General features: G+C 38.0%; 1 protein-coding gene across 9 annotated transcripts in view; it reads left to right on the forward strand.

Annotated features, from left to right (window-relative positions):
- Positions 1-27,810, forward strand: part of ATXN2 (ataxin 2) — a 92,479-nt gene that overhangs the window by 22,007 nt on the left and 42,662 nt on the right. For all 9 annotated transcript variants that reach the window (XR_006730727.1, XM_045534818.1, XM_045534819.1 and 6 more), the window contains exons 2-5: positions 6,388-6,424; positions 7,907-7,966; positions 9,184-9,255; positions 9,718-9,868. Coding sequence is in view for 8 of the 9 variants with exons in the window: in XM_045534818.1 (XP_045390774.1) it covers positions 6,388-6,424; positions 7,907-7,966; positions 9,184-9,255; positions 9,718-9,868 (320 nt within the window). In the remaining variant the exon portion in view is untranslated. The remainder of the gene's footprint in view (positions 1-6,387; positions 6,425-7,906; positions 7,967-9,183; positions 9,256-9,717; positions 9,869-27,810) is intronic.

The raw sequence follows: 27,810 nt of genomic DNA on the forward strand, positions 1-27,810 counted from the left end.
AGTCCTGTGAGCTTTCCTATTATTTCGGTTTAACAGATAAGCAAACTAGGCGAGTAACCTTCCCAGGGTCACAGTAAGTGGCTGAACAAGGATTTGAACCAGAATTGTCTGAAAAGTGGTAGGAATAGCACTTTGCATATAGTATGCCCTCTGCTTTTAAGCACTGCACTCTGGAGGACTAGTGCCCTTGATTTTCTGGACTAGGAAATGTCTGATATCCCATTTATAGTTTTTCCATAGGCCCCTCATTTGTTTCTTCTGCTATTAAGATTGATGTCCTTAGCAGCAAAAAAATTTTAATTTTGGTCAAGTCTTACTTACCTGTTTTTTCTTTTGTTTGTGTTTTTGGTGTCATATCTAAGAACCCATTAATTCAAGGTGCTAAAGATTTACCCCATGTTTATTTTTCTTAAGAGTTTTATAGTTTTAGCTGTTATATTTAGATCTTTGATCCATTTTGAGTTAATTTTTTTCCTCCTGCCTCAGCCTTCCCAGTAGTTGGGATTACAGGTGTGCACCACCATGCCTGGCTAATTTTTTCTATGTTTGGTAGAGATGGGGTCTCGCTCTTGCTCAGGCTGGTCTCGAACTCCTGAGCTCAAACAATCCACCCACCTCGGCCTCCCAAGTGCTAGGATTACAGGCATGAGCCACTGTGCCCGGCCCATAAATTTTATTTACTTGTTTTTCAGTCTATTTCTGGACTCTGTTCTGTCCCATTTATGTATATGGCTATCATTACACCAGTACTACACTGTCTTTCTTACTTTATGTTCCTTGAAATCAGGAAGTATGAGTTCTTTTTCAAAATTGTTTTGGCTGTTCTAGATCCTTTGCATTTTCATTTAAAGTTTTAAAATCACCTTGCCAGTGTCTACAAAAATATCTACAGGGATTTTGACTGGAATTGCATTGGATGTATTGATCAATTTAGGGAGAATTGACATCTTAATGTTGAGTCTTCATCCATGAGCATGTTCTCTTTCTTTTGTGTGTTTTTTTTGTTTGTTTGGTTTTTTTTTTTTTTTTTTTAGTTACGGGGTCTTGCCAGGCTGGAGTGAAGTGGCATAATCCTAGTTCACTGCAGCCTCTAACTTCCAGGCTCACGTGATCATCCTGCCTCAGCCTCCTGAGTAGCTGGGACTACAGGCGCACACCACCACACCTGGCTAATTTTTTTTTTTTTTTTTTTTTGATAGAGTCTTGCTTTGTTGCCGGGGCTAGGATGCAGTAGCATCATCATTTTCTTCAAGAGACAAGGTCTTGCTCTGTTGCCCAGGCTGAAATTCAGTGGCATGATCATAGCTTACTGTAACCCAAATTCCTTGGGTCAAGAGATAATCCTCCCTCAGCCTTCTGAGCAACTGGGACTACAGGCATATGCCATCACCACACCTGGCTAATTTTTGTGGTTTTTGTAGACATGAAGTCTCACTATGTTACCCAGGCTGGTCTCAAACTCCTGGCCTCAAGCAAACCTCTTGCCTCAGCCTCCCAAAGTATTGGGATTACAGATGTGAGCGACTGTGCCTGGCCCGCCCCTTCTTTTTCTTTTTCCTGAAGAGATGGGGTTTTGATATGTTGCCCAGGCTGGATTTGAATTCCTGGGCTCAAGTGATTCTCCCACCTCAGCCTACTGAGTAGCTGGGACTACAGGAGCATGCCATCTCACATGGCTATTTTTGCCCTTTTTTTTTTTTTTTTGAGACAGAGTCTCGCTGTGTTGCCCGGGCTAGAGTGAGTGCTGTGGCGTCAGCCTAGCTCACAGCAACCTCAAACTCCTGGGCTTAAGTGATCCTACTGCCTCAGCCTCCCGAGTAGCTGGGACTACAGGCATGCGCCACCATGCCCGGCTAATTTTTTCTATATATATATTTTAGTTGGCCGGCTAATTTCTTTCTATTTTTAGTAGAGACGGGGTCTCGCTCTTGCTGAGGCTGGTCTCGAACTCCTGACCTTGAGCAATCCACCTGCCTCGGCCTCCCAGAGGGCTAGGATTACAGGCGTGAGGCACCGCGCCCGGCCCGTTTTTGCCCATTTTTGATTGGGTTGTTTTTTGTTGAGTAATAGGAGTTATTTATATATTTTGGATATTAAACAATTATTAGATATATGATACACAAATATTTTCTTCTATTCTGTGGGTTATCTTTTCACTCTCTGGATAATGTCCTTTGCAGAAACGTTTTAAATTTTGATGAAGTCCATTGTCAAATTTAAGGTCATGAAGATTTCCCCTCCATGTTATCTCCTTAGAGTTTTATAGTTTTATCTATTAACATTCAGATCTTTGGTCCATTTGGGGTTAATTTTGACATACGTTGTAAAGTAAGGGTTCAGCTTCCTTTTTTTTTTTTATTTTAAGGAGGGTCTTATTTTGTCACCTAGGCTGGAGTGCAGTGAGTGGCTCAGTCATAGCTCATTGTTAATTTTAACTTTGAACTCCTGAACTCTGTGGATCCTTCTGCCTCAGCTTTCCAAGTGGCTAGAACTACAGGCACACGTGTGCACACGTGACTGATTTTTTAAAAAAGTTTTTATATAGATGGGGGTCTCAGTATGTGGCCCAGACTGGTCTTGAACTCTTGGCCTTAAGTGATCCTCTCACCTCGGCCTCTCAAAGTGTGGGGATTACAGGCATGCATTACCACGCCTGGCCTCAACTTTTTATCTAGTTTTCCTAGCATAATTTTTTGAAAAGACTGTTCTTTTCCCATTTAATGGTCTTGACCCCCTTGTTAAAAATCACTTGACCATATATGTGAGAGTTTATTTCTGGGTTCTCTGTTCTGTTCCATTGGTTTTTATATGTGTGCTTAAGCCAGTACCACACTGTTTTGAATATTGTATCTTTATGATAAGGCATGAAATTGGGAAGCCCTGCTTTTGATTGCTTTTTAAAAGATTTTGTCTCCTACGGTCTTGTCTGGTTGCGTTTGACTTATTTTGATTGCTTTTGATTTACACATTGCTTTTGGTTTATGTGTCTTTTTAAAATTTATAATAGTTCTCCCTTCATGCTTTTTTTAATTCTTGCCATGCCATTTATTTGTTAAGCAAACTATCATTTTTTTGTGTTAAATTTACCACATTCTGTATTTAACTGGTAAAAAAGCTCATGGTATGTATCAGTTTATCCTTTATATTCATGTTTCCTATAAACTGGTAGATTTATCAGCTTGATTATATCCAGCGTCCTATTGCATCAAATCAGAAGATACTTTTTTTTTATTTGGGGAAAATGCATAAAAGTAGGCAGAATTGTATAATGAACTCCTGCATACTCAGCTTTAATAATTACTAACTCATGCCAGTCTTGTTTCATTTATAGGCCTGTCCGTTTCCTTTTTCCTGTGTTATTTTGAGCCAGTATAAACTCTTTATTATTACTTTGGTGAATTTCTTTATCTTTGGCATTTTGAATCACACTTTAACTTCATATTTAATAACTATTGAAAGCATAGAATCCTGGATATTGTTCTGTTACACCCAATCTATCTAATCATATGTATACTTAGGACTAGAATATGATCTTGGCTTTCTTTGGTTTGAGATTCAATATTTGTTATTATATGAAATAGTAGAATGATTTGGTCTGAAAAACTAATTTAAAAAAATTACAAGTAAGGTATAATCTGAATAGATTCAAAAACGAAAAAACATGGCCGGGTGCGGTGGCTCACGCCTGTAATCCTAGCACTCTGGGAGGCCGAGGCGGGAGGATCGTTTGAGCTCAGGAGTTCCAGACCAGCCTGAGCAAGAGCGAGATCCCGTCTCTACTAAAAAAATAGAAAGAAATTAGCTGGACAACTAAAAATATATGTATAAAAAATTAGCCAGACGTGGTGGCGCATGCCTATAGCCCCAGCTACTCAGGAGGCTGAGGCAGGAGGATCGCTTGAGCCCAGGAGTTTGAGGTTGCTGTGAGCTAGGCTGATGCCACGGCACTCTAGCCGGGGCAACAGAGTGAGACTCTGTCTCAAAACAAACAAACAAACAAACAAACAAAAAACCCCCACAAAGAATATGGGTTTTTATCAGTTTCAGAGAATGCTGCTTTGATAAGCTAACATTCATCTTGAGTGTCCAACTACCAGGTGTAGATCAGTTTAAATTAGGAGTTTCTGTACTTTGTACCACCGTGAGTCTTTTTTAAAAATTTTCCCTGTTAAGTGATTTGTTCTACTGAGTAAGCTGGATTGTCAAACAGTTGCTCTTTACTAGTCAAAGATGTAACTATATTATCAATAAAAAAGTATAATGTGACTTCTATAAAGGAGAAGTAAATAGCTTTATGGGGAGGCCATATGAGTTTTCAAGGACACTTAATGGCATTTATTCAAGGTTTTGTAAGTGTGGCAGCTCAGCAACCACCAGGATAAGATAACCTTCTAAGTAAGATTTAGCCATTTCAGCCTTTTCATGTAGACTACAAGTAAACAGGAAAAAACCCCAGTGAATTCAAATAATGTTGGAAAAAGTATAGAAATTTGGTTAGGTGAAGGCAATTTATTTCTTGTGATGCAATTTCAGAGGTGCAGCATAACCTAGAAAAAGGAAAAACCGGGACAATGGATCAGATACACCTGATTAAAATACCAGCTCTACTCATGAACTAGGTGATTTTGGTCAAGATATTTAATTGTTGGCTGGGCACGGTCGCTCATGCCTCTGTGATCCTAGCATCCTGGGAAGGCAGAGGAGGGAAGATTGCTTGAGGCCAGGACTTTGAAGTTGCAGTGAGCTCTGATGACACTACTGCACTCTAGCCTGGGCAACAGAGTGAGACCCTATCTGGTTGGGGGTGGGGTTTAGTTTCCTCATCTGTAGAGGTGATAGATTAGAGGTAATGCATGTGAAGTGCTTACCATGGTGTCTGGTTTATAGTAAGTTCTATGAATTAGTCATATTACTTAGACTTTAGGAATTTCTCTCTGTGCTGTGTGAGAGGCAAATAGTTACAGAATCAGAATGGCAGAAATGAAAGGAATCTTAGAGGTCATTTGGTTCAAGTCGTTATGTTGTTGATGAGAGAAGGTGAGGAAGTTGGTAATAGAGTTGGAGATCAAGCCAGGACTGGCCTCAGAGTGCTAGGACCAGTGCTACTCTACTAGGAATGACACCAATCATACTACTCGACTTTTTGGACCTGAATTGGGCTTCTCCTTGAATGTTTTACATTTTGGCTTAATTTGAGTGTTGTGATTATTTTATTAAAATGAAATCCCGGCCGGGCGCGGTGGCTCACGCCTGTAATCCTAGCTCTGGGAGGCCGAGGCGGGTGGATCGCTCGAGGTCAGGAGTTCGAGACCAGCCTGAGCAAGAGTGAGACCCCGTCTCTACTAAAAATAGAAAGAAATTATCTGGCCAACTAAAAATATATATACAAAAAAATTAGCCGGGCATGGTGGCTCATGCCTGTAGTCCCAGCTACTAGGGAGGCTGAGGCAGTAGGATCGCTTAAGCCCAGGAGTCTGAGGTTGCTGTGAGCTAGGCTGATGCCACGGCACTCACTCTAGCCCGGGCAACAAAGTGACACTCTGTCTCAAAAAAAAAAAAAAAAAAAAAAAATAAATAAATAAATAAATAAAATGAAATCCCAGTCCTCTTGTTCCAGAGTGACTAATATTTATGAGAAATATAACTTTCACTTTATTAATTTTTTTTATTATTCTGAGGGGCCTAATTTTTTCCAGTGGAACATGCCTTAGGTTGTATTATATTCTTTAATTATATTCACTTGAAAATAGAGTCCACTTTACTGGAAATTACTTGACAGCTGGTTTTTGTGTGTTACATCTTTTCTGATGGGAGGAAGTTGGCAGGGAAAGGTGCTTGTTATAAGGATCCTCACAGAGGCACATATTAGAAGTAAAAGTGCCTTTGAATGGTTTAACTTATTCTCACTTGTTTTCTGAAGTCGTAAACACATTACCTGATTTTTTACAGATTGGGGGGAAAATGCGGGTTGGTTTTGTGTCAGTCAAATATATTGGTTAAGAATAGAATATATTTTGCTTTTGAGTAACTCTTTATAAAAGTGATTGTTTACTTTTGGAGTAAAGATTATTATCAATTTGTGTTTAGTGTTAGTTTTTTCTTCTAGTAGGCTATTTTTATTTTTACTTCATTTATTTGATTTTGATAAAGTTTACATTGTTTCCTATTCCCTCCCTTCTGTGACTGCTACCTGTTCTGGGTCTCTGGGACAGCAAATCACAGATAGAACCATACTTAGGTAGACTTTAGACTTACTAGATGAGTCTTCCCCATCCTCCCACAGATAGCTTTTTATTTGAGAGGAATTATAAGACATTTTAAGTTAGAAAATCTTTTTAGCTTATTTAGCCTGTTGAATTTAACAAAAATAATATTTAATCTTTTCAGAGGTCGAAACAGTAGCAAAGGACTGCCTCAGTCTACGGTAAGTAAATTTAATGTTGTTTATTTTGTTTTCTTCCAAGTTTTGCATTAAGCTTGAATTTTAATGTTATTTATGTGGGAAACTTAGTAGCTAAAACATGATCTCTAACAACAGACCAAATGCCAAGGCAAGAAAAAAATTCCTGTTTCTTGAGTTTTATCACAGATAACCGTTACAGATCAGTACTGTTTAGTACAATGTTACTAGCTATATGTTTTGTATAACTCTGTATAAAATGTAAAATTGTCTATAAATAGTATTTTTGTTATGCATAATAATGACAAGTCATTTGTTCTTTTATAAACAACTAAAGGCAAATCTAAATGATTAATCCCCCAAAGATAAGTAGAACACCAGGACTGGGATTCACAGAATTCTTTGGACTTTTTATTTTTAATTAATTTAATAATTAATGTGTTTTTAATAATTTAATTAATTAATTTAATAATTAATGTGTCACTCCTTTCATTCTTCTGCCTTAGAATGGGCCTTCTGGTCTTAATTTTCGAACTTTATTAGTGAAATTAAACTGGACAGTGAAGGACAGAAAGGTGTAAGTTCCACATGATAGAAGAAATAAAAGAGAAATTGTCACTAATTTTTAAGACTTTGCCTTTATTGGACAGATTGCCTTTATAAGAATAAGGAGGGGACACACACTTACATAGTGTGTAATGTGGAGTGATGTGGGTGTTCAGATTTAAGCACTGTCATTGATTGAGATATGCTGGGAGCACCTACTCAAGGTTCTTCTGTAATACAGTGGTGTACCCTTACCCTCCACCTCATTTATTTATTAAAGTATACTTCACCCCTTGTGTGAGTTTTAAGAAATGTATACAATGATGTAACCACTGCCACAATCAAGATAATAGAACAGTTACATCACCCACCAAAATTCCTCATGCCACTTTGTAGTGAACTCTCTTCCTCTCCTTCCTCAACTGTTGATTTGTCTTCTGTCTGTATGGTTTTGTCTGTTTTCATATATGAAGGTTTAGTTTTGCTTTTTTTGTGTAACATATAGTCAAAATGTTGTTAGCTGGTATGACCGATTTCACTTTTGAAAACCTGACCTATTCTCTAAGGAAGCAAAAGATTTTAGTAAATCAAATCTTCCTTTAATACATGTAAGGTATTATAAACCTATCTAAACATTTTGTAACAAAATAAATGTTAACTTTAATATACATGGAAGTGTAAATATAAGTTGAACATCCCTAATCTGAAATCCAAAATGCTCCAAAATCTGAAAGTTTTTGAGTGCTGACATTATTCTCAAAGGAAATACATATTGGAGGATTTTGGATTTTCGAATTAGGGATGTTGAACTGATAAGTATAATGCAAATATCCTAAAATCTGAAAAAATCTGAAATCTGAAACACTTTCTGTCCCAAGCATTTCAGATAAGGGATATTCAATCTGTACTAATTTCTAACATTACCTTGTTTTTTTTTTTTTTTTTTTTTTAATATTCCAGATTTCTTTTGACGGAATCTATGCAAACATGAGGATGGTTCATATACTTACATCGGTTGTTGTAAGTTATCAGATTATTGGGGATAAAGTGCCTTGGGTGTGGAATAAAGTAATTTCATGAAGTTAAAATGTAAATGACTGATTCTCAAAGTAATAATTCTTAGGACATGTTTAATCAGGATGATTTAGAAAAGGTGGCTTTCTTCATCCAGTCTATTATTGAACCTCACTGTAAAAGTACAGTCAGCTTTCTATAAACATGGGTTCCACATCTGTGGATTCAGTCAACCTTGGGTCAGGAATATTCAGGGAAAAAAAATGGATGGTTGCATCTGTACTGGTATGTACAGACTTTTCTTGTCATTATTCCCCAAACAATACAGTATAACAAGTATTTACATGGCATTTGCATTTTGTTAGGTATTATAAGTAATACAGAGATTTAAAGTATTCCAGAGGATATGCAAAGGTCATATGCAAATACTATGCCATTTTATTTATTTATGTACTTTATTTATTTTTCTTTTTTCCTTTCAAGTTAGAAGCAGAGACTATGCCATTTTATATAAGTGGTGAGCATTGTGGATTTTGGTATCTGAAGGGTAACCAATCCCCCACAGATACTGAGGGAGAGTGTATTCTTGTCAGCCCTGCTGTGTATAAAATAATGTTAGTAGTTGATTGTCTTGTGTGTTATTTTGCTATTTGATATAGCTGGGGTAGAAATGTTTAACTTCAGGCTGGGCGTGGTGGCTTACTCCTGTAATCCTAGCACTCAGGGAGACCGAGGTGGAGGCATTGTATGAGGGCAGGAGTTTGAGACCAGCCTGACCAAGAGTGAGACCCCATCTCTACTAAAAATAGAAAAAATTAGCTGGCCAACTAAAAATAGAAACAAAAAATTGGCCAGATATAGTGGCAAGCACCTATAGTCCTAGCCACTTGGGATGCTGAGGCAGGAGGATCGCTTGAGCCCAGGAGTTTGAGGTTGCTGTGAGCTAGTCTGATGCCTCGGTGCTCTAGCCTGGGCAACAGAGCAAGACTCTGTCTCAAAAAAAAAAAAAGTTCAGTATTTAAATTCAAACTGCAAACTCTGAGTAGAGCCTCCTGAAGAATTTTGAGAGTTCAGTATATTGTTAATGTTTTGAAATTTTTTGTTCTGTCAGTGAGTACCTAATATTGAATGACCTGGTGAACTATAAAAACTAAAATGAAAACAATTACACTGATGATTGGGTAGCATACTGTTTCTTTAATAAATTAATTGTATGTTTTTAGGGATCCAAATGTGAAGTACAAGTGAAAAATGGAGGTATATATGAAGGAGTTTTTAAAACATACAGTCCTAAGGTAATTTTTACTCTTTTTCTTATAAAATGAAAGAACAACTTCATAGTCAGTGCTTTACCTGATTTTTAAAAGCACTTTGAATGATTTTACTCTTCAGTTTCAAATGCTGATTATTTTATAGACTGATTCGTGTAATCAAAAAGACTTCTTGATTTACATGCCATTTTCAAGCATTGTGGACTAGTAGAGGGATGGAGTGGTTTATTTTTTCCTGCTTTTTATCATATTAATGTACTTAAGACAGACCATAGCAACAAAAGCCAACTTTTAGATGTGAGGATTTTTGAATGATGGGGTGGATAATATTGATCATATTTCTGGAAAAAAAGATACCATTATCAGGTTCTCTTTAGATAGGTTATTTTTGCCTAAGGCATATAAGAAATAGCACCTTGATGAGCTAAAGAATTTCTGTCAAATTTTATTTTGTAAATATTTTGAATATTGTGTTTATGATTTTAGTGCGATTTGGTACTTGATGCTGCACACGAGAAAAGTACAGAATCCAGTTCGGGCCCAAAACGTGAAGAAATAATGGAAAGTATTTTGTTTAAGTGTTCTGACTTTGTTGTCGTACAGTTCAAAGATATGGACTCGAGTTATGCAAGAAGAGGTGAGTTTTGATTTCCTTAATATGCCTCATGGTTTATTAGATTTATTCAAGCAATGATTCTCCACAGTGATTGTACAGACTTTTTTTTTTTAAAAAAGAAATATGTGCTTTCAACGATAACCTGATTAACAAGAGTTTTTTAGAAAAATCAGAATTTTAATGTATTTTTGTTGGTACTTTTTGTAACATAAAGAATAAGAGTTTTTGTGTGCTATTGAAAAAGGATGGTTTGGGCTGGGTGCAGTGGTTCACGCCTGTAATCCCAGCACTTTGGGAGGCTGAGGCAGGAGGATAGCTTGAGGCGAGGAGTTCAAGACCAACCTGGTCAACATAGCGAGACCTCATCTCTACAATATTTATTTTTTTGAAAATATCATTTTTGAAGTATTTTCTGCAGTTTCATGGTCAAGAATGCTACTGATTATATTCAACTGAAAATTTTTTATCCCATTTGGCCTACAGTGCTTTAGTAAGGGGGCCTGTAAATCTGGAAAGAAACCAAAGCATAGTGCTAAAGAAGAAAGAGAGCTGTTGATAGAAAACAATTGTCTAATTAAAATGAAAAAAAGTGAATAAGTGGAACATCTGTATTAAAACATTCAAAGTGTGGGACCTCACTTTGAGCATTTAAAGGAGATTATATAATTACATTAAAATTTAGTCTGTTTTAAATATCCATTGAGGAACAAATGGGAATTTCTGTTATTCGTTTGGAGAATGCACTATAATACTCTACAGTGCTAAGTGTTCTGTAACATGCTGAAAGGCACTTCTGGGCAATTTTGAACTTGGTTCTAAAATTCTTTTTGTCAAAGTATGTAATTCTGTTGCAAATTGTAATTCATTGCCATTTGATTTTTCATGATTCAGTCTATACCAAAAGCTGCTTTTGTTGTTGAGTTGATTCTTCTATATTGTTAATCAGAAACTATAATACATGAAGAAGTTAAAGCATTTCTCTTAACAAGGTTCTCATCTATTAGTTAGCTTGCTTTCTCAGAGGTTAATAGTACTCTATAACTGCTTTGAAATGCTGATGAAAGCACATTGTCTGTTTTTGTATCTTCTCAAATGTCTTTAATTCACAACTCTTTGTCTTAAGAGGCCTTCAGCTGCTCATACAAGGAAACAAGTCTTTTTCAGCTGCTACCTTTGGAATTGATCTTGTTTATGCCTGGGAGCACCAAACTATTTATGTTTTTACCATTACTATTGAAGTATTCCACTGTTTTCGATTTAAAAATTGACTTTGGTCATAAGCCAAAAGGGAAAATAAAATTAATTAGTTGAATTTAATACATAGCACTTTGGAAAGAGTATTGGCCGCAGTAACAACAAAATGTACACTACTCTGTTTGATAACAGGTCATTTAGCTAACAGCCATTTATAGTATGTTTAGGGTTTTTTGTGGGGTTTTTTTGTTTGTTTTTTTTTTTTACATAGTGAATTGGCTTTTCCAGAATTTTGAAGAGTAAATATTACTTTGAGATTTTTGTGGTAGCACATTTTTGATCCTCTTCAAAATTAATGTCTTTAAATTTGTATTTTGTTTTATTATGTCCCCATTTCTCAGGTCATTTCAGTTCATTGTAGAAAGCCAAGAAAATGCAGATTGCAGTGACAGCTTTGAAAATATTTAGTGCACTCAAGGGGAAGGGTATTTTTTGCTATATGCTTAAAAAATTAATTTTTTTGGTGAGGACATGAAGTATTGGAGTAATTTCAGGTGTTTTATTGTTACAGTCTAGTGAATTATAAGATTATGTCCAGAGCATAGTATTATCCTGAAAATAGTATTAAGTCATGTGTTTAGGACTTCAGGTCTCTTAAGCCAGGTTTTTAAGACTATCTTGGCATGAAAGAGAGATATTAACTTGGAAATACTATTAGTATGGAGAAATTCACTTTTAGAATTATTAAGTGGCATGGTTTTCATTAATGACAAAAATTGAGGCATTTAGTACTGCTTTTATATTTTTATTCATTTGTATCAGAGATAGAGACTTAATCAGATTGCTGGTCTTCTGAAGTAAAAGAAGGCAGGATTTAATCAGTGATTCTTAATGTTGGGTTCACATTTAGTCACCCAGGGAGTATTTTTAAATGTCCATTTCTCACTTCTAGAGATTCTGGTTTAATTATAATTAGCCTGAGTGAGGCTGGGCATGTAACTGTGAGGTCCAGTCTGGGATGTGAGCCATTGGTGTCCTATGATGAGATCCTAGGAGTGGCCCTGTTCTGTGAGCCTCAAGGATTTGTGCTTGCTTTCCTTGCCTCACAGTGCCCTTTCCGTCCCAGAATTGGAGATTATCTGCAATAGTCTCTGCTAGTTTTATTTGATACTACCTTTCTACATCTTAAGTGGATAAATGGATTCAGGGTTTGTTGTTTTTTTTTTTTTTGAGACAGAGTCTCACTCTGTTGCCCGGGCTAGAGTGCCGTGGCGTCAGCCTAGCTCACAGCAACCTCAAACTCCTGGGCCCAAGTGATCTTTCTGCCTCAGCCTCCCGAGTAGCTGGGACTACAGGCATGCGCCACCATGCCCGGCTAATGTTTTCTGTATATAGTTTTAGTTGTCCATATAATTTCTTTCTATTTTTAGTAGAGACAGAGTCTTGCTCTTGCTCAGGCTGGTCTGGAACTCCTGAGCTCAAACGATCCACCCGCCTCGGCCTCCCAGAGTGCTAGGATTACAGGCATGAGCCACCGCGCCCAGCCTGATTCAGGGTTTTTGAAGGATTAATTGAAGTGAATGAATGATAAGAATGAAAATATTTATTACATTCTGCTTCCTAAAAGAAGAGGGAAATTTATTTGCTTTCTGATCTTCTGTCTTATAACTCTCTTCTGTAATATCATTGTCAAATTCTTAAGGTTGATACTAGGAACTAAAATTTGAGTGCCTGTTCTGTGTGTCAGACTCTGTGCTAAGTGTTTTATATGCATTTTTTTTTTCGTTTAATCCTCACAACTTCTTTCTGAAGTGGGTATGATTATTATCCACATGTTATAGATGTGGAAACTGAGATACATTTAAGTAACTTGGTAAAGTGAGGACAACAAACTAAGCTCTTTAACTCCAATTCATGTCCTTAACATTATACTATAGTGACATAAATTATGTGGTTTGATTTCTTATTTAGCCAAACTGTCTCATAATTAATCTGCATTAACATTAAAGGATTCCCCCACAAATAAATCCAAAAGTTAAAAACAAATTCAGCAATATAAGATGTAGATTATTATATCACTGAAGTTTTTTTTTTTTTTTTTTTTAAATAAAGTATCTTTATTTTTTTGGGAAACCTTTTAAAATGAGTTAGGTCAATGTCCCTTTTAAGTTCTTAGCATTAACTTCATTGATTTCAATCAATTTTATTATAAAAGCTATACTCCTGCATATGTGCAAATGAATAAGTCTTAGAAATAATATCTTCTTATGAAATGATGAGTAAGTTTGGTTTGATCTCTTGAATGTCATACATGTGCAAGTTTGATTTATAGACTAAATGAAAGTAGCTTTACATCTTATCAGCTGTGGGTCTTTTTGCCACACGTATAATTAGAAGAGACCATCAGATTATCATTGGAAAACTAGTGTGTGTTTTATCCTATATTTGAATTCCAGTACAGACAGATTTGAGGTGCTGTGATTTTCTCCTCTTCATTTTGCCAGTCTGTTTTTTAGGGCATTCACCTGCCTTTGTCTCTGCATCTGTTTACCTTGGAATTGGTCTGTTATCTCTGCTTCTTGTTCTTACTGTTTTGAGACAGAGTCTTGCTCTGCCACCTGGGCTACAGTGCAGTGGCGTCATCATAGCTCACTGCAGCCTCAAACTCCTGGACTCAATCCATCCTCCTACCTCAGACTCCGAAGTAGCTGGGACTACTGGTGCGTGCCACCACACCCACCTATTTTTTTCCATTTTCCTCCTGTTTTAGCCTCCCAAAGCTCTGGAATTACCAGCTTGAGCCACCATGCCCGGCCTCTGCTTTTTATTTATTTATTTTACTTGATTTCCTGTGTCTCTGTCTCATCTGCGTTTTTGTTTGTTTATTTTCTTACAGACAGGGTCTTGTTCTGTCACCTAGGCTGGAGTGCATTGATGTGATCACAGCTCACTGCAACTTTGAACTCCTGGTCTTAAGTAATCTTCTTGCCTCAGCCTCTCAAATAGCTGGCACTACTGGCTCTTGCCATCACACCGGGCTAATTTTTAAAATTTTTTTGTAGAGATGGGATCTTGCTGTGTTGCCCAAGATGGTCTTTTTTTTTTTTTTTTTGAGACAATGTCTCATTCTGTTGCCTGGGCTAGAGTGCCGTGGCGTCAGCCTAGCTCACAGCAACCTCCAACTCCTGGGTTCAAGTGATCCTTCTGCCTCCTTCTCCCGAGTAGCTGGGACTACAGGCATGCACCACCATGCCTGGCTAATTTTTTCTATGTATTTTAGTTGTCCAGCTAATTTCTTTCTATTTTTTTAGTAGAGATGGAGTCTCGCTCTTATTCAGGCTGGTCTGGAACTCCTGAGCTCAAACGATCCACCCGCGTCAGCCTCCCAGAGTGCTAGGATTACAGGCGTGAGCCACCTCACCTGGCCCAAGATGGTCTTGAGCTCCTTGCCTCAAGCAATCCTCCTGCCTCAGCCTCCCAAAGTGCTAGGATTACAGGCATGAGTCACCAGGCCCAGCCTGCCTTTCTCTCTCTCTTTCTGCTCTTCCTGTTGCTCCTTTATTCATATTGTGCTCATTGATTTATTTACCACAGCTCAACTATATTGTAGTTCTTTGACTTCTCTGCTACTTCCTTTTTCCATTGTTCCTCATTCTTCTTCCTACTGCTTCATTTCCTTTGTATTATTCTCAGCCTAGATAACAGGGGTCAGCAAATCCACTCGTCAGTAAATACTTTTATTGTAACAGCTATGCCTGTGCATTTATGTGTTGTCTATGGCTGCTTTCATGCTATAGCAATAGAGTTGAGTAGTTGTAACAGACTGCATGGCTTGCAAGGCCAAAAAATTTTACTATCTGGTCCTTTACAGAAAAGTTTACCAACTCCTTGGCCTAAATCGTTTTTTCTGTTGCATTTGGAGATATTGGGGCTGGTCGAAAATAGATGCTATGCTGGCTTCAGTGAAATAGTAATAACATAGAACATGCTTTGTTCCTAAACTTGTGACTAAACTCATGCTTTGATTCTAATTCTGTGTAATCTCATGGGATCCCTTATTTGTGACTGTTCTAATTGGTTTTAGTCCAAAGAATCACTTTTGATTACCTGAGCCTTTGTCACATTTAGTGAAAATTCATATAATGAAAAAAATGGTTAATGGAATTAGATCTCCATCATTAACTGCTTGCTCACTCCCCCATCTACAAATTATCGTCTTTGTGCCATCATTATTCTTTTTCCCCTGATTTTGGTAGAAAGGATGTTTCAGCTGAACTTCTCCAGTGATGCCCTTGACTCTCCCTTCTCCCACCTTGTTCCTTTATACCACCTCTCTGTTTCTGGACTCCTCTCCCTCTCCCTCTCTGTTTACTCCTTCTCTTTAGCCTGAAAATCTACTCAAGCCCCTCTCATCCTAAAAAGATCCCTTTTTATCCTGAATTTGTGTAACTTTTATGTTATCTGAGGCCACCATTAACCTCTAATTAATTGCCAGGTCCTTTCGACTCTTTTTCTGTCTTTACTGCTGCACTTGACACTGTTGGTTTCCCTTCCTTCCGAATTTGCTTTTCTGTACTTCTTGTGTTTACTGATTGTTCCTTCCTTGCCTCATTCTTGGGCTTCTTTTTCTTCACACTGCCCTTAAATATGTTTGTGTTCCCAGTGTTTGTTTCTTTGCCCACTGCGCTTACCACATGACACTCGCTTTTACGCTGTGATAATTTCAGCTACCACATATAAGTTCCCTCCTCAGTATCTGTGTATCATTGTCCTTATACCATGTTATATTAAAATTCAATGTGTCTGTCTCTCCCATCATACTTACAGCTCTTTGTGTGTGGATACTGTCTTTATTTTTATTCTTACGGCCTAGCATAGTTTTTTGGCACACAATACAGGCTTAATATAAATGTCTTAATAAATGAAATTTAATGCCTTAACACATTTTTTTTTTGAGACAGAGTTTCGCTGTTTGCCGTGTTGCCCAGGCTAGAGTGCCATGGTGCCAGCCTAGCTCAGAGCAACCTCCAACTCCTGGGCTCAAGTGATCCTCCTGCCTCAGCCTCCCACGTAGCTGGGACTACAGGCATGTGCTACCATGACTGGCTATTTTTTTTCCATTTTTAGTAGAGGCGGGATCTTGTTCTTTCTCAGGCTCATCTGGATCTCCTGACCTCAAGGGATCCTCCCGCCTTGGCCTCCCAGAGTGCTGGGATTATAGGCATGAGCCACCATGCCTGGTCCCTTAACACACTTCTAAAGAAGCATTATTTTATGTAAAGTGTGAAAAAGTTACAGGTGATCTTATATATCCAGCTATCCAACAAATACCAGAGCTCTAGAATGTGTTCATTGTTGTGCTTGTTGTTATGAACAGTACAGAGAAATACAAGAGTCTAGTTTGAGTCCCTTTTGAGAACCTAGTGAAACTGTATACCTTCACCCTAGAAAAAACACACAGACTTTTAATTTAATGGTGTTCAGTTTCTTCAGGGAGTTTATATGCTCCATGTAGAGAAGCTCTACTCTAGGCATTTTCAGAGTTGGAGATAACAAAGCATGTGAAAGAATTCAAGAGAAATGGAATGTTGAGCTTGATGGCATTGAATTCCAAAGGGATTCAGAGATGTTGAGAATTGTATGCATATAGTAGTTGGAGGAAGTTAGAGTGTGAAGGTGTAACAGAGAGCAGTGAGAAATAAAATCCTGTAAATTGTTTTATTCTGGTATTACGCTGTGGGTGTTCTGATGTGGTTGTTCCTTTGGTCTGATAGGGCAAGGCCCTACAAGTAACAGGGGTATCTTCTGAAGGGCATGACTTAGGAATGCTATGTCAGTCTTCTAAGGAGGAGGCAGATCCCAGAGCAGGATACGGCCTGGGAAGCTTTGGATTCTGAGGAGTCCGATTGTGTTCCAGATTTATTCATGGGTGGTGCTCTACTAAGGCGGGCAGGTCAGCCACAGCCCTGCAGCTGAGTGGGCACATTCTGATAGCTGGGAGTGTGCAGTAGGCTCTATAGATAGGCAAGAAGTGCTAAAGTTGGACAGGCAGGCAACTCTAAAGCTGGGCAAATGATCAGGATGGATAGCCTCTCCTTTGAGGTACCCTGTGGGAGGTAGGCAGATGGAGTGATGGGTACACACGTAGTCTAGGGGCTAGGGGTTGTCTAGGTCACTTGGCAGGAGAGGGAGTTAACTTAGGCCATGTACTTTGGGAGTAGCCATTCTAGTGACAGAGTAGCTTTTGGTACACAAGAAAAAAGTACTGTATGTTTATTAAAATATCTTGTTCCATTTATTAAAATTATGTTTTATACATTTTTAGAGCATATAGGAATTCTCTGCTGTGTTATATGTATGCCAAGATTAGAGCAATACTCTTCATTTATTAAAAATAAAACAAAATAGGCAGGGTGCAGTGGCTCACACTTGTAATCCTAACACTTTGGGAGGCTGAGGCAAGATGATTACTTGAGGCCAGGAGTTCAAGACCAGCCTCAGCAAGAGCGAGACTCCGTCTCTACGATAAATAGAAAAATTAGCCGGGCATGGTGGCATGCGCCTTTAGTCCCAGCTACTCGGGAGGATGAAGGCAGGGTGACAGAGTGAGACCCTGGCTGAAGGGTCCAACCCAGCCACTGTGCCCAGTCTGGAATTGTTTACTTTTCTTAGAGACAGAGTTTCACTCTGTCACCGGGTAAACTGCAGAGGCATCATTATAGCTCACTGCAACCTCCAACTCCTGGGCTCAAACAATTCTCCTGCCTCAGCCTTCCAAGTAGCTGGGGCTATAGGCATGTGCCACCACACCCGGCTAATTTTTCTATTTATTGTAGAGACAGAGTCTCGCTCTTGCTGAGGCTGGTGTTGAATTTCTGACCTCAAGTGATCCTCCTGCCTCGGCCTCCCAGAGTGCTAGGATTACAGGTGTGAGCTACTGCGCTTGGCCTGGCCTGGAAATTTTAAAAACAACTTTGTTGAGGTATATTCATGTACCTTATAATTCATCAACTTAAATTGTAAGCTGGGCATGGTGGCTGACACCTATAAACCCAGGGCTCTGCAGTGAGTTGTGATCACGCCACTGCACTCTAGCCTGGGCAACAGAGTGAGATCCTGTCTCTAATCAATAGATAGATAGATGATAGATAGTATAATTCTGTTTTTTTCACAGTATATTCATGGAGTTGTGTAACCATCAGTACTATCAACTTTACAACAATTTCATCACCCTGAAACGAAACCCCAAACCCATTAGCAGTCACTTCCCACTTACTTCCATTCTCCCCAGCTCTAGGTCGATCTTCTTTGTCTCTTTATAGATTTGCCTGTTCTGGACATCGTATATTAATGGAAATCACATGATAAATGACCTCATGACAGGCTTGTTTTACTTAGTATAATGTTTCATCCGTGTTATAGCATGTGTCACTTCTTTCCTTTCTGTTGCCAAATAACATTGCATTTTATGGGTATGCTACATTTTGTTTATCCATTCATCAATTGATGGACATTTAGTTGTTTCCGCTTTTTGACTGTTAAGAATAATGCTGCTGTGGGTGTTGATGTTATAGGTTTCTGTGTGAGCATATGTTGTCAATTCTCATGGGCACATATATAATGTACCTACCGGGGAATTGCTGGGTCATATGGTAACTCTTTGTTTAACCTTTGAGGAACTGCTGGGCTGTTTTCCAGAGTAGCTGTATCATTTTACAGTCCCATCAGCGGTGCATGAGTGTTCCAGTTTTTTCATATCCCCACCAGCATTTGTTATTGTGTGTCTCTTTGATTATAGCTATCCTAGTGGGTGGGTATGAAGTGTAGTATCTCATTATACATATTTTTTTCTGTTTAAAATTTTACTGAAAATATTTCACATGCATACGTGGCAAAAAGTTCAAAAAGTAAGATATGACAGTGAATATAAAAAGTAAGGCTGGTCCCTGTTTCCTTCTACCACAGCAAATATTAGGTTTCTTTTCAGAGGTATTCTGTGTGGGTACAACAAAATATTTGTTTACATTTAAGCGAAAATTCAAAATGATACTATATTTGTTCCTTTGTACCTTCTTTCCTGCCCTTTTAAAAATTATTTTTTTAAATTGAGAAATCATAAGTATACATTTATGGGGTATAATGAGATCTTTTGGTACATTCATACAGTGTGGAATGATTAAATCAAATTAATTACCATCTGTCACCTTTAATACCCAAAAGAACTTTTTTTTTTGTTTTTGTTTTTGGAGACAGAGTCTTGCTCTGTTGCCCAGGCTAGAGTGCTGTGGCGTCAGCCTAGCTCACAGCAACCTCAAACTCTTGGGCTCAAACCATCCTTCTGCCTCAGCCTCCTGAGTCTCTGGAACTACAGACATGCACCACCATGCCCGGCTAATTTTTTCTGTATATTTTTAGTTGTCCAGCTAATTTCTTTCTATTTTTTAGTAGGAATGGAGTCTCGGCTCTTGCTCAGGCTGGTCTCAAACTCCTGACCTGAAGCGATCCTCCCGCCTCAGCCTCCTAGAGTGTTAGGATTATAGGCATGAGCCACCACGCCTGGCCAGAACTTTGTAATTATTATGTTTGGGGGTCAGATTTCCATTGTGTTTCTCCCCCTGCCCTTTTTTTTTTTTTTTGATACAGGGTCTTGCTCTGTTGCCCAGGCTAGAATGCAGTGGTGTCATCATAGCTCACTGCAACCTCAAACCTTTGGGCTCAAGTGATCCTCCAGCCTCAGCCTACCGAGTAGCTGGACTATAGGCATGTATCACTGTACCTGGCTAATTTTTAAATTTTTTGTAGAGCTAGGATCTTGCTATTGCCCAAGCTGGTCTTTAACTTCTGGGCTCAAGTGATCCTCCTGCCTTGGCCTCCCAAAGTGCTAGGGTTATAGGTGTGAGCCACCATGCCTGGCCTGTAGTTCTTTAATATCCAAAAGAACTTTGTAATTATTATATTTGGGAGTCATATTTTAGTTTTGTTTTCTTACAGTTTCAAAGTGATACTATTTTATGAAACTTTTTTCAGAGATAAAAGCAACAAGCTTTCCTTTCTTGGAAGCAAATCATAAAATAGAATGGGTGGTCATTCTACTACAATATTGGATACCTAAAATTTCTATTATAGGTTGAGTCATAGAAGCTAGGCTTAGCTGGATTTATTCTTCTATCCTATAATAGTTCACTTCCAAAAAGGATTCACATCTTTTTCATCTATTCTTTTTCTTCATTTATTTGAAGTGAAATAATACAGATGGAAGTGTTTGGCTCATGTATGGGAACAAAGTTACTGTTTTCTTCCTTTTACCTTGCCCTATAAACTTGGTAATGTCACATAATATTCTTTTCTTTCTCTTTATTTCCTCTCTAATAGTTTGTATCAGACATTGCTGTGATCTCCTAGTTAACTTTTCCCCCTGATTTCTCACTTCCAGTGAATCTTGGACATTGGCATAAAAAAATTCTTAAGTATTGCTTTTATTATATCATCCAATTGTTCAAAATGTTCAGTGGCCATTATAACTTACAGGATAAAGTTGGGATGCCATACCTTGGCATTCAAGGCCCTTCCTAGTGGAACTTCTTTTTCAACCTTGTCTCTCGTTACCCAATATGAATACATTTCTTGACCCAAGCTGGCATTTTCTGCATGTTGGATATTCCTATCGCCAAGCTTGAGCTTGCTTCTTTTACACCCAGATTAACTCTTCGCTTAAAAAAAATCTACCTTAGCTGAGCGCAGTGGCACGTGCCTATAACCTCAGCTACTTGGGAGGCTGAAGCAGGAGGATCACTACAGCCCAGTTAGAATGCAGCGTAGACAATGTAGTAGACCCCATCTCTATTTAAAAAACAAACAAAAAAACCAAATTACCTTACTCACTAGAATTTTAGATGCTTTTTCAAGACCAAACTCAAATCATCTTTCCTTCCTAGAGACTTCTCTGACCTTCTCTTCTCACTGTGGTTTGTTTTATTGCCTATGACAATGATTGTTAAACTTTATATTTTATTTTTAGCATAGAATAGTTCAGTATTTTCCCCTCTAATGAAATACAGTGCTGAGTACCAGTTAAAACAAGGCATTGGTGGTGGGGAAGAGCAGGGGTGTCCTAGAACCCTGCCTACTCAGCTTTCCCCTTGTCTGCTGGGCTACCCTGAAGAGCTCATAAGGTTCCATGAAACACAGTTGGAGAACCAGTGGTCTACCTCATATATTGTGAACACTCAGTCAGCTTTACAGATCAGTGTGTGGTATCTTTTTGTCGGTATATTTTGTCTCTGTGAATGCATTACAATATTCTGGAGTTAAGAAAACATGTTTACAGAATTAAGGATGTAGTCACTTACAGTGTCTAGTATAGTGATGTATAGGTAATAAGTACTCAAAATATATTTATTAATTGATTTTTTTAAAATGTATTTTCATACTCAGTAGACCCAAACCTGGGAAATACTGTTTTTTTTTTCTTACATAGATGTATGACCATAGATGATGATTAGAATTATAATTACCATTGAATTCTGGGGAGCTCAAGAAGCAGTTATTCCTTTCAAAGTGTAAAAATGGTTTTCCTACAGCATGATGTATCCAAAGCATATTCTTCTGGCAGAGAGTTGCTTGTAGTAGGCATTTTACCCTTTTGAAATATAAAAAAACAAAATCTCAATTGTTAACTTTGAAAATATCAATAGGACCCACATGATTGTTATGCAAGTCAGAAAAGTCAGAGGCACAGGTAAAAGAAAGAAGTATTATTCAAGCATGTATAGAAGCTATTTTAAGGCCTTTTAAAATAGCTCTTTGTGTTAGGCATGCACACATTTGAATTTATACCTAGGCCTTTAAGGTATCTGTTTGTGAAGTTAGTATTGATATAAAATCAGTTTCACTGAGGTTTCAGTTTAAAATCATAGGATTAAAAGATACCTTACCTTAGAGATTCACTTATTTTTTCTGCTAATCAGGGTAAAAACAACCCTTTTCTGCCTATGGTTCACAAAACTCATTTGCCATGTTCAAGTGCCCTAGACTCAAAGATATGATTAGGTGGTGGTTTGCTGGGAAAATGACATCCTATTTTATTAAGGTAAGAATTTTTTTTTTAATTACTTAAAGTTTTGTTTAAAATTTTGGGAATTTAGGCATTTGGTGTTTTCTTTCTTTTTTTGAGACAGTCTCACTCCATTGCTGGGGCTAGAGTGTAGTGGCCTAGCTCATGGCAACCTCAAACTCGTAGGCTCAAATGATGCTCCTGCCTCAGCCTCCCAAGTAGCTGGGACTACAGGCACACACCACCACACCCAGCTAATTTTTTCTATTTTTTTTTTTTTAATAGAGATGGGAGGGTCTCCTTCTTGCTCAGGCTGGTCTCGAACTCCTGACCTCAAATGATCCTCCCGCCTCGGCCTCCCAGAGTGCTTACAAGCGTGAGCCACCGTGCCCGGCCACTTTTCTTTCTTAATATTGTTGTAGAGTCTGTCCTGTTCTATAGAATGTTGTTAGGTGTCACCTTACTTTGTTCACTTGTGTATTCTTTATTGTAATGTCTCCCATCTACTGGAAAGTCACAGTTTTGCCATTAGGGGTTTTATTTTATTTACACAAATCACCTTTGAAGAAGGTGTTTGGTTGAAAATTTTAGCTGCTGGGAAAAAAGTTATAAGGAGCAGAGGGAAATATCCCTTGCATGTATTGGGGATACATGGGCTACAGAGATAGATCCTGGTTTCCTCTCCCAGCCCTACTGTGTGTGAAGTCAGAAATGACCTATGTTTTGTTTTGATACTTTAGCTCTTCCTGATTCATTCTTTGCTGAAAGTTTCTGAATTGAAGGAAAAACTCTGGGACTGACTTTTGTGGGTCTAACCTCAAAGACTTGGCTTTTGTGATTATATTAATATAATTGTCATCTCTGTAGTGTATCAAATAAACCACTTCTGACAATTTATATATTAAAACTCCAGGGCTACTGGATAGCCCTGGAGTTAGTGAGCAGATAGTTGTGGTCATTCAAAATGGACAGTATTCACTGCTGCATTTCTTCATAGGCATATGCTGTTGTCTGGTGTATTTTGTAATGTAACTTTTTAGTATTTAAAATAGAGTGATACATACCTTTGGAATGTATTAACGTTCAAGATAGTTTTGTGGCTATTACCCTGATGTCCTCAAATGTTAGTTTCCAAATACAGTTTGCCCTCTGTGTCTGAGAGCTCTGCATCTGTGGATTCAGCCAACCGTAGATCAGAAATATTTGAGGGAAAAATGCATCTGTACTGAACATGTACACTTTTTTTTCCTTGTCATTATTCCCTAAACAATACAGTATGAGAGGTATTTACGCAACATTTGCTTTGTATTAAGTATTGTAAGTAGTCTAGAGATGCTTTACAGTATATGGGAGGATATGCATAGGTTATGTGCAAATACCGCACCATTTTATATAAGGGACTTGAGCATACAAAGTGGTATCCACAAGGGGGTCCTATAACTAGTACCTCATGGATGCTGAGGGATGACCATAGGAGATATTGCAGAAATTTGTTTTCATGTTGGTGATTTGGAACGAGACACTATTCCTGTGGAAATGTAGCCTCCTAAGTTCCATTACTTTAGTCACTTTCATCTCAATTTTGTTGTAGTAGTCTGCTTTCATGACTTGGTCATCACTTGTAATTGCTTCTCTTCCAGAATGCTCTCCAAGAACTGCTCTGATCATAGCCATCTTAACCTTCACTCTTCTACTCTCTTTCTGTTCTTCCCCCATCCTTCCTTTATTTGAAATGGAAAAATGGGGTCATTTGCGTGACCCTCCCTTTGCATTCCGTTTTTAAACTCTTGTCTGCCTATTCCTGTTGCCAACGTGGTGGGTATGGCTGGAGAAGGTCCCATTGGGGTACTGGTTAGTTAGGAATGCAAGGTTTCTTGCTCTTGCTGGAGTTGCAGGAGAGCTCAGCAGACCTTTTTTTCTTTTTTTTTCTCCTTTAAATGTGTTTCTGCAACCTTAGTGACCATGCCTCCAGTCCCTTACTCATTTCCTTTATTTACAGCAGAATGCTTTCTTCCTGCCTTGTTAAGACACAGGCAGAGGCCTTAACCTGGAACCATGGATTTTTAAAAGAGATTGAAGGGAGGATTAAGAGTATTGATGAACTTGGATGAAAAAAATTTTACATCTTTAATTTCACTAACCTTTGAGTGAAATTTAGCATTTCTCTCCGTTATAAATGTAGGCAACAAACTAGTATTAGCAGTATGCATGACTTAGCATCTATAGAACTCGGTTAATTTCATATTGCTTGGTGTTGTGGATATCTCAAATTGTTACTTATGTTCGTCACTCTTTTAAAAAGAAAGGGTTTGGAATCCCTAATCTACAGTTCCCTGTGCCCCATCTTCCTGCATCCTCTTTTGTCTTCATATCCCTACCCCACCCCCATTGGAGGATAGTGCCTCCACTTGTCCCTTTGCTTTTGTTTTTCCTGTCTATATATCCTGGGCCCTTAACTGTGTTTCTTATCTCCAACTTGATTTTTTTTTTTCTTTTTTGTGACAAGGTCTCACTCTGTCCCCCAGGCTGGAGTACAGTGGCACCATCATAGCTCGCTACAACTTCAAACTCCTGGGCTTAAGTGATCCTCCTGGCTCAGTCTTCTGACTAGCTAGGATTTATAGGCATGCACTACCACGTCCAGCTAATTTTTTTTGTTATAGAGATGGTCTCATTATGTTGCCTAGGATGGCCTCGAACTCCTGGCCTCAATTGATCCTCCTACTTTGGCCTCCCGAAGTGCTGGGATTATAGGAGTGAGCCACTGTGCCAGGCCCCCATCTTGATTCTTTGTTATTCTTTAATATTATCTGTATAATACATGGTATAGTATAGCCTCATAATATAATAATTCAATTAAATGAGTATACAATGAAGAGAAAATCGTCCCCTCTAACCCTCAGTCCCACTTCCCCAGGAAGTCTGGACTTGTATGCAACAAAGAAAATGTTTACACGTATTTTCTTTATTTAAAAAAATTTTTCTTCTTAGCCTGTCCTTTGGAAACCACTAGAACTGCACATTTTTAATGCTACTCTATGTTGGAACCCTTTTACTACCTCTTAATTTCTGCTTGTATTCATGAAGGCCTATATCAGCTGTCACTTCTAAAGCCAGGGCCATTGAGCAGAGCACGAACTTTGCTTTTAATTGTATTTTAGCAGCCACTGCATTAGATTCTGAAAGATTTGCCTCATGTTTGTTAACTACCCTTCCACAGCCAGAAGCTCCTTCAGGAAAAGGTGGGGATTGTCTTTGGCAAATATGAATCCCTACCTCATCTAGACTCATGACCAGCACATTGTAGATACTTAGTAAATACTAAAAATGATTAAATGGTCTTAGTTGCCAGGTTGGCACCTGCTATAACCAATAATCTATAGTGTATAGATTGGTCCATATGTAACTGATGATGTATGAGAAGCTATTTTAAAAAGTTATTGAAAAAATGCCACATTAGTGATAGTTGATTGAAACAATATTGAAGTAAGATTTTTATTTATCCTAGAATGTGAATGAGAAAAAGCAGATTTAATTGAGATTAAATGGGTAGCTGAGGGATTTTTATGAAGACTTTTCTGTAAGCACATTTGAGGTTTTCTGATGTTAAGGCTCAATGTTAGTGATTATTTCACCCAGTTTTTTTGCTCATTTTATGGTTTTTATAAATTTTAAGTTTATATTTATTTAACGCTGGCATTTTATTTGGCCCTTTAAAAAATTCTCAGACAAGTTTGAATGATGTTTCAGAGACACAATTGACTAGGATGTAAAACAGGGAAAGGCTGCGCTGAATATATACGCTATTTCTTTGGTAATGGGGTTAAGGGAGACGCCTAGGAAAGGTGACACATTGCTTCAGACGTTTCTTTCTGACCACCACCAGGTGGCACCACTGGCCCAGGAGGACTATTAATAGATTTCCGCCCAGAATTAAAAAGGGAAGGTGTTGAAAGCCCGCCTGCTGGGAGGGTAGCATAGAGGTGTAGAGGTGTGGTGAGGGAGGGGGAGATAACCTTGTACCTTTTTTATTTTTAATATTCTAAAGGCTTTTGTAAATTGAAGCACATGAAGAACTAAATCTTTATCATCTCATCTGATGATTTTTATTGTTTTTCCTTTTTTCCTTCTATGCCTATAGTTCCTTCAGAAACAGGTAACGCTTTTCTAATGGTCACTTTGTATTCTTGCATCTTGCTCTTGTAATGCTTTTGTTTCTTACCATAGAGGATAATGGAAAATTAATATATTTTGATTTTTGGCATTGGTAAAATGCATGCAAATTCCCACAGTTGTGTGTAGATTATAGCCAGTTGATTTTTCTAAGCTTTGCAGAAATCCTGGTTATGACATTGTACTATTTAATACCAACAGTGGATTTTTAAAAATCCAAATTTGGCTGTTAAAAAAAAAGTCTAGCATTTTATTTTACAATTGTAAAACAAACCAAAATTTACAAGAGTGGGATACTGACTGGTAACAGTGCAGAATGGATACCCAGATCTGCCTTCTAGCTAATGATGTAATGTTGGTCTGAGATACAGTATTACTTATGGCCAGAGTTTTCCCATCATCCTGCCACTGTAACCTCATTTTGTGCTGAGTCTCCAGTTCTGTACATCTTTCCCTAAACCATTTACTCACCTTTAAAAAGATTCACTTTTCAGGAAATGTTTTAATCAGTGAATATCATTCTTTATAGAATCACACTTTTGTGTTTTCCCTTTCCTCATTTCTGCCTTGGAAGAAAACCATACTCCTAAGTAACAACATGTGTATAGTTAATTCCTTTATAAGATTGGTATTGTAAACAGAAGATTTATGATAAAAATGTAGCATTGGCCGGGTGCAGTGGCTCACGCCTGTAATCCTAGCACTGTGGGAGGCCAAGGCCAGAGGATTGCATGAGGTAGGAGTTCGAGACCAGCCTGACCAAGAGTGAGACCCCATCTCTACTAAAAATAGAAAAAATTAGCCGGGCGACTAAAAATAGAAACAAAAAATTAACTGGTGTGGTGGCAAGTGCCTGTAGTCCCAGCTACTTGGGAGGCTGAGGCAGGAAGATCGCTTGAGCCCCAGGAGTTTGAGGTTGCTGTGAGCTAGGCTGATGCCATAGTACCCTAGCCTGGGCAACAAAGCAAGACTGTCTGAAAAAAAAAATTGCATTGAAAAAAAATAGATTACTTAATGGCCTCAACCTAAATCACTGTCAGTGAAGTTTTAGATGCTTGCTTTTTCAGATTGGCTCATGATTGGGAGTCCTTTTTTAATTTTGTTTAGAATAATACCATAAAAACATACTTAAGCTATATTTTTGTGTGCATTTTGATCTTTCGATTTCAGGACAGCTTGGGTCAGTCTCTAGTCTTTTCTAGATATTTTCACATACACACATGCACACAAACACACACACTCTGCAATGAGAAAAATTCCATTTATGTGTTTCTGTAAAAGCCTGTAGCTGCTTTGAGCTTTAATTTTTTGAATAAAAAGACTGTTTTCTCTAATGCTGGGTTTCAGTCTAAAATGCTTTGTTTACTTAAATGTGTGCTTTTTAAAAACTGATGTGATTAAAACATTAATAGGATCTTACATATAAATTAACAATCCTGTTGCTTCTTGCAGAAGATGACTGGTTTGGAATTTTCCTATAGTCTAGTTTTCTGTTTCTAGTTTTGTGAGAATTAGAGGAATTTCAGGATCCTAATGTAAGTTG

Source organism: Lemur catta, chromosome 21, assembly GCF_020740605.2.
Source record: "Lemur catta isolate mLemCat1 chromosome 21, mLemCat1.pri, whole genome shotgun sequence".
Classification (NCBI taxonomy): domain Eukaryota; kingdom Metazoa; phylum Chordata; class Mammalia; order Primates; family Lemuridae; genus Lemur; species Lemur catta.